The following is an 8,036-nucleotide window of genomic DNA, read 5'->3' as shown; positions in this document are numbered from 1 at the left end:
AGCTACAGGACATTTTCATTCCAGAAAATTCCTTCATGATTCTTTTCATCAGCCCCCCAAGATAGCTACTTCCTGATTTCAATCACCATAGATTCGTTTTGCCTGTTCTTCATCGTGTATTTTTATACACAATATACAAATACATTGACACCCATCTTGCCCTACCCACACACACATCCACATATACTGACCATTTTGTACCTTAGGCTTAGATCATGGTTATGAGCTATCAGATTTTTGCTGTTAGGTACACATATCATATAATAGCCTGTCTACCTTCTCTTGAACCCTAAAATCATACCTCAAGTGAAATATTTTAAATTTTTCCTTTCAGAACCTTGGAGCTAAAACAGAGTTAGAAAGGTGGTAATCATTTCACCTAACACAAGAGTTTTCTTTATTTTCCTCTAGGGTATTGGAAAATGGGGGCATATATTTTAAAACAGTACCATATTTAGATAGATAGCTTTAACTTTGAGTTGTGGCCCATACCTGCTTGAAGCCATATGAGGTGGTGGGCTGGCAGCAGCAAAGGCAGGAGGGAGTTGCTGGCAAAGAGCTCCCAAGAGCTGAGAGTCACTGATGGTGGCAGATCTAAGTCGGGAGCAGAATCTTCAGTCCTCTGGACCAGTCAGAGGTCAGGGAAGTAAGAGCAAAGCTAAGTCCAGAGCTTGGTCAGGGCCAAGGACCCATGTCAGAGGAGCAGAAGGTGGGGCCTAAGCCCAGTCAAGGAGCAGGGGAGAAGCAAGTGCTAGAGGCAGATTGGAGGAGGTAAGACCAGACGTGGTGGCCACAGCCTTTGAGAGACTGTGTTGCAGTTCACCAGCCCTTATCTCTAACAGCTGACTTGCTGCATGGGTAGGCCTGTAAATCTCACAGGACCACTAGATATCTCCTGGGTGCACTGGGCCTATATTTGAGGACATGGAAGTGAAAGCAAGATAGAAGACAAGGGACAGGGATGTGAGCAGCTGAGTTTAGACCTCAGGCCCACCCCTGCTGCTTCTAAAATACTGAGATACTGGCAACCACTAATAATAGGACCTGGTGCCCCTCTGAACCAAGAGATTTCAGAACCACTTCTGCAGCCTCTGAATCTTTGAAATACTGTGGCCTAGGACTATGACCTCTAACTTTCAAAGTTCAGTCCACAAGAAAGTGTCAGACTGGGATCAAGGAAAGACTGTACCAGACCCTCAGACAACACCCCTGGCCCCCATCACTTATAAACTTGGCCAGATCCTGCTGTGGTCTTTGGCCTGAGATTCTTTGAATGGTGCTTTCTGTCTATTGGACTTGTAGCCATCACAGGCTCTACATGAAGTTGAAAAGAGAGAGAGGGTAGGGGTAAAGGAACTTTTGTTTCCTAAGCTCCTGCTCTATGCCAGGCTCAGTGCTGGGCAGTTTATGTCAGTTACCTCATTGTAACATTCCTATAGCCTTTTTAGTTTGTATTACTGCCTCAATTTGCAAGTGAGGATATTGACACTTGTCAGTATTTAAACCTTGGTCATCCTGGCACAGTCTCAGTTTCCCACAGAGAACCAGGGGGTAGTAGGGTTGGCTGTGGACCCTGACTCATATCTGTACAGTCCTCTGGTCCTTGCTCAGCCTGAGTCAAGAGCCCAAAGTGAAGTTCATGGTCTGACTTCTCCAGGAACATTAAGTGATGCCTCTTTTCCACCAGAAGTCAATGCCCATCAATTTTGTCCACCCAGACTCAGTGGGATGAGCATTAGATCAAGCTCTTAGTATCCTGGAACTCCTGTAAGAAGCCTGGGGTCAGGCCCAGCCTCTGGCAGTGATGCCATCAGTTGGCATGGAAGGCCCTAGGCATTGGTCAGGCACAGGGAGGCAGGAGAAAGGCTGGGCTCAGCCAATTTCCCCCTCAGTCTCAAGCTATGGCAACCCAACTGACTGCTTTCCTCAAATATTGGCATGTGCTCTCACTGGAGCTAAGCTCGTCAGCCCCTCTGCAGGACCGGGCTGACTGGAAGAGAGAGAGCCATACATGAGCCCCCTGGTTTAGAGTTCAGGTCACCACAGGGACGGTGAAGAACCTTCCTACTGGTGGGTGTCTAGTGTGTAGGGACAACGCCTGTGTTGGCACACTGCTCTCCTGAGAGAGAGAGTAGGTGGCTTTGCTTGACACACAGAAAGCTGTGTGGATTTCCCTGATGGGTCAATTAATAGGAAGTTCAGTCTCTCACCCCATCATACCAGATCCCCAGAAGGTACTCCCTCAGACCTCCCTTCCCACCTGCATGCTCCATCAGCCTTGCAAGAACTATCACACTAAACACCCTAAAAGTCTCTTAAGAACAGCTATGCTATGCTGAAAGAGTCCAAAGGGGACTGTCTTAAACTTGGCATTTTGACTCCACTGTTGAACACAGGCTTGGTAGAAATAATCAGTACAAATGAAACTCACAGTGGCAGAAACCATACTTAGTAAAATGTGATTGAGGAATCAAATCTCTATTGTAAAATTCATATGGAAAAAAGACTTGATCTTGGGAAAAATAATCTTGGCTAAACAAAATGGAAAGTGAGAAAAACTAGAATTAACTGAAATACAGAAAATCAAGGAATTAAATCGACTTAATGGAATTCATTAAGGAAAACACTTTTTTAAAAAAATATATATATCTTTATTGATTTCAGAGAGAGGAAAGGAGGAGAGAGAGAGACAGAAACATCAATGATGAGAGTCATTGATCAAGCCTACAGCCAGGGCATGTTCCCTGACCGGGAATCAAACTTTGATCGCCTGGATCCTAGGTTGATGCTCAACCGCTGAGCCACCCCCGGCCAGGCAAGGAAAATACTTTTGGCAAAAACTCAAAAATAGTTGAATGGTTTTATGTAAAAGTGCAATATCAAAATATTCTTAGGGCTTAAACATTGGAGCCAGAACATCTTAAACCCTGCAGAGTTCAGAGTAATGCTGAAAGGGATGATAGTGCTCAGTTCTCCACCCACCCAGGCTAGTGGTGCTCCTGATCTCAGCTCATGGGGCTGTGTCATCTCTCAGAACCATGCTGTGAGATTGAGGAGACTGCTCTCATCCCTTCTGCACTTTACCAGTACATGAGGGGCAGTTCTTGCCTGACCAGGGAGAGTGCTGCCTTTGGGAAGGAGAGAAGTCTGAAGAAGTTGATCCCTGTGGGTGAGTTTTTACCTGGATGCCCAGAGACAACCCCTTGGCTAGTGAATGAAGAGATGGAGGTTGTAATGTGGGAAAGTAGGTAGGAGCTTGAGGATGGGGTGTGACTGATAGATCAGATAGGTTAGGAGCCAGCTTTTAGGTTAGCTTAATGAAGTTGTGGGACTAGACCCAAAGCCCGTCCTCTCTCCCTTACACTTACCACCTCCAATATAGCCTGGAGACAGGGCTTTCAGAGGCAGAGGACCTGACTTGAGGTGGGAGTGGAGAGGTCCTTAGGAATCTACGTGTTGCACCTATATGTATGGCATCAGGTCAAGATGGCCCCATTGGTGAAGGCAGGAGCAGTGACTAATTTATTCATTTAACCCATGCTTGTTGGGCACTGGGTGAGGCTACAGCAGTGAACAAGAAGGGCAAGGTACCTGTCCTAATGAGCCATACATTCCAGTGGGAGGAGACTGATGATAAAGCCAGCAAACAAATGAGTGATAATGTTAGGTGATGGCAAGTGAGATAAAGACAAACATATTCTGAAAAGATCACCCTGACTGCCATGTGAAGATTAGACTGTAGGGAGGAAACAAGAAGTCCAGTTGGAAAGTATTGCATCTTTAGGAGGGAGATAATAATGTCTTGGTCTAGAATGTTAGCCCTGGAGATGGAGAGGAGATAGATTTGGAATATATTTAGGTAGTAGAGCTAATAGAGTGGATGTGAGGGGAGGAGGGAAACAGGATTAGGGATGTGGACTTGTGTAACTAGATGGATAATGGTGCTGTTTATTGAGACTGAGAAGACTGAAAGATAAACATGTATTGGAGGTGTGGGCATGTCTGTATTAGCTATTTGAGATGCTGATTAGGCATCTCAGTGGAGAGGTCAAGCAGGGGTATAGTTTGGGATTCATTGGTATACAGGGGGGACGAGAAGAATCACCTAGACTCTGGATTTTAGAGTGGTGGTTTTCAACTAGTATTTTTTTTTTATAAAGCAATAATTTTTAGTTTACTAAATGAAACAGACTTGCAGCATAGTCTGCATGAATGCAAAAGTAAGCCATCTACAATAAGTGATAAGGCAACTGGAAAAAAGCATGCATTGGAAAAAAGATTCTCTCAAAATAAAAAATCAAACCATTATGAAAGACTTTACCAAGAACGGTTATATTTTCCCCATCCCATTTGATGGAAGTCAACAAGAGCATCTAGCACTTTGTGTTCATGTCAAATGTCAGATCAGAGCATCCTAACCATGAAGCAAAAAGATTTAAAAAGAAAAACAAAGAAAAAACCCTTTAATACCCCACCCCCAAACCATATAACAGTAACTCCAAGTTCAGATTCAAAAGAAGAGAAAGTGGAGATTGAAAAGGTGATGGTGGTGATAATCTTACAAATGGGTTTTTGATATCTCTTCTTCCAAGGGACATTTGGCAACGTCTGGAAACTTGTTTGGTTGTTACAGCTGGATTGGTGGAGGTTTGCTACTGGCAGCCACTGGGCAGAGGCCAGGGATGCTGCTAAACATCCTATAATGCACAGATCAGCCCCACAATAGAAGATTGTCTGATTCTGAATATCAGTGCTGCTGAGGTTGAGAAGCCCTGTCCTAGAATGAGAGTATAGATAGAGAAGAAAGGTGACTATGCCCAAGGGCATTCTTATGTGAAGAGAAAACCTGCAAAGAAGACAGCAGGAACAGTCTGAGAAGTAGGAGGGAAGCCTGGAGAGTGTGTGTGGTGGGAGGTAGTTCTAGAGGTGGAGAGTGCTGGGGAAGGAGGAATGCTCAACTGGGTTAAATGCAGCTAAGAAACTCCATTGTTTTGAGCACAGAGAGAAGTGACTAGTGGGTTAGGCAAGATGCACATTGTTGATGATCTTGATAACAACTTACATGGTTTGATAGGGTTAGAAACTCCATGGAAGAAGCTTGTACCAATAGCCAACACTTCGCATTTATTTCCTCCCTGCTCAGAATGCCTTACATGTCATTTCATTAACGCTCACGCAACAGGTAGGTATGATTATGCTCATTTTATAGAAGTGGCAATGCTAATATTATCCCTATTTTACAGAGGTGCAAACTGAGGCACAGAGAGGCTAATTACTCCCCATAAGGCAGCTCATAGTAAGTGGCACAGCTAGGATTAGGAAGTAGAGAGTTTGGAGATGAGGAAGTGGAGGCAGTGAGTCAACACCACCCTTTTGAAAAGTCTTGCTGTAAAGAGAACAGAAACAGTCTTGCTGTTTGTGTGCTAGTAGGAATGATCCATGTAGAGGTTGAAATTAGAGGGAAGGCTGAGAACTGAAGTCCTTGAGGAGGTGAGAAGGATCCAGGGCCCATGTTGAGGGTTTGGCCTTTCCCTGGAGCATCATACTGGTAACTCTAAAGTGGGCCCTAACTGTTTTGATCAAGATTACCTACCTCTGGACTCAACTTCTCCACCTGTCCCTCTGGTGCTGGACAGCTCCACACAGCCCCCACCCCTTGCTAAAAGGAGGCTTCCCTGCAGGAAGCTGTTGTACAGGCCCAGCCCTTCCCCTTCAGTGTCCTTGGAGCACCAGATAGTCATGCTCAGGAACCAGTGTTCTCAGCCCTGCAATAAGGAACCAGAGCCCAAGCTGACTGGGCAGTTCTGTTAATACACGTCAACAATTCTCCACCCAACATTGACCTTCATGATCCTTATCATAAGCTTCCCCAGGGTCTTTCTTCACTCATTTCCCTCTCCCTGCTGTGGCCACACCAGGCTCTTTGAACTCTCTCAGGTACTGAATGTTCTTACCTTCTTTTTTACCCTCTCTCCCTCTGGCTGTCTTGCCTAGCCCCCGTCTCAGCTTAGCAGTCACATCTCAAACAGTCCTTCTTTGATCCCCACAACTAGGTTAGGCCCTCTCATTAGCTCCTCCTCCAACATGGTACAGACTCTTTTATAGTGCTTTTCGTATGTTTTTTGTCCAACGTCTGCATTCCACGCTAGACTGTAACCTTCGTGAAGGTATACTTCGTGAAGGTTTACCACAGTTATTTTCAGTGCCTGGCATGTAGTAGGTGCTCAGTAATTATTTGCTAAAAGAACAAATGAATTGGTGACTTTTATAGCTTACTTGTTATTTATGTAGTTCATATGTTGTGTTCAATATTTTATTCTCCTCTATACACATTTCACTACAAAATTTTATTTATTTTTTATTTTTCAATCCTTACCCAAGAGTATTTTTCCATTGATTTTAGAGAGAGGGGAAGGGAGAGAAAGAGAGAGAGAGAAACATCAATGTGAGAAAGAAACATTGATCGGCCACCTCCTGCACGCACCTTGACAGTATCCAACCTACAAACTTACAGTGTATGGGACGACGCTCCAACCCATTGAACCACACTGGCCAGGGCTCGCTACAAAATTTCGAGGCTTTATTGATCATGTCCATGATTACTTTCATCTTTGCCTGAGGATGTGTTAAGAAAGGGTTTAATTTAATATCTTATTTTTTGGCCATTCATTTAAATTAGAAAGAAGTACTAAGCTTCCAATTATTGCTTCTTCCCAATAGGATGGCTGATTTGGTTTTATGTGAACCAACAGAGCTTTACAACATCTTGAATCAGGTTACAAAACTATCCAGATTGACTGAACCCAACTATCTCTGTTTATTGGGTAAGTCCTTTTAAAAGAATATTTTGTGGATAGCATCCTTCAAACATTATTTTTGATGAATCAACAGACTTTTGGGGATGGGAGGAATAAATGACTTTAGAAATCTGTTAGACTTATTAGGCATAGCTTAAAATGCTGCTACTCATTCACATGACTTGGAAATCATCCCAGATTAAATCTAGAAGTTCCTGGAAGACCTGTGTTCTGAATCCTCTTGTTTTAGTGAAATATATCAAACATCTAACAAATATATTGTAATGCTAATAAACACCCATGTACTCAGGTTTAACATAAATTAAATGTTACACACACAGATGTACTCCTTTTTTACCCCATCCTGATACCATTTCTTTCCCTCCCCAAAGATAACTGCATAATATATATATATAATATATATATTTAATCCTCACCCAAGGATATTTTTCCATTGATTTTCAGAGAGAGTGGAAGGGAGGGAAGAAGGGGAGAGAGGGAGTGGGAGAGGGAGAGGGAGAAGGAGAAGGAGAGAGAGATACACACATAGAGAAGCATCTATGTGAGAGAGACACATTGATTGGTTGCCTCCCGCACGCGCCCCAACCAGGGCTTGTGATTGAACCTGCAACTGAGGTACGTGCCCTTGACCCTAATTGAACCTGCGAGCCTCCCGTCCACAGGCTGACTCGTCAAACTGACGAGGGCTGTTTTTATTGCAAATGCAGGCATCCCAAAATGTGTGCTTTAAATATTTACACAAATAGTACCATAATGTACAATCATTATGCAACTTGCTTTTTTTTTCTTAAAATTATATTTTTGAGATTTCCCCCTGTCTGAATGTGAAGATCTAGTTTATTTATTTTGACTGATGATTGCTGAAAGAATATGTTTAGTTTTGTTAGAAACTGCCAAACTGTCTACCAAAATGATCATACTGTTTTGCAATCCCATCGGCAATGAATGAGAGTTCCTGTTGCTCCACATTCTTTTTTCTTTTATTTTAAAAATATATCTTTATTGATTTCAGAGAGAGGAAAGGAGAGGGAGAGAGAGATAGAAACATCAATGATGAGAGAGTCATTGATCTGCTGCAGCCCGCAACCGGGGCATGTGCCCTGACAGGGAATCAAACCCTGATTGCCTGGATCCTAGGTCGACGATCAACCGCTGAGCCACACCCAGCCGGGCTGCTCCACATTCTTACCAGCATTTGGTGTTGTCCATGTTTTGAAT

General features: G+C 43.5%; 1 protein-coding gene across 2 annotated transcripts in view; it reads left to right on the top strand.

The window, feature by feature from the left end:
- The window catches only part of STYXL1 (serine/threonine/tyrosine interacting like 1), a 42,091-nt gene that overhangs the window by 1,146 nt on the left and 32,909 nt on the right, over positions 1-8,036 (top strand). For both annotated transcript variants that reach the window (XM_081133324.1, XM_081133323.1), the window contains exon 2: positions 6,721-6,824. In XM_081133324.1, the coding sequence (XP_080989450.1) occupies positions 6,722-6,824 (103 nt within the window). In that variant the 5' untranslated portion in view covers position 6,721. The remainder of the gene's footprint in view (positions 1-6,720; positions 6,825-8,036) is intronic.

The sequence above is a fragment of the Miniopterus schreibersii genome (assembly GCF_964146895.1).
Source record: "Miniopterus schreibersii genome assembly, chromosome: 3".
Lineage (NCBI taxonomy): Eukaryota > Metazoa > Chordata > Mammalia > Chiroptera > Miniopteridae > Miniopterus > Miniopterus schreibersii.
This window is presented reverse-complemented; position numbering and strand designations above follow the sequence as displayed.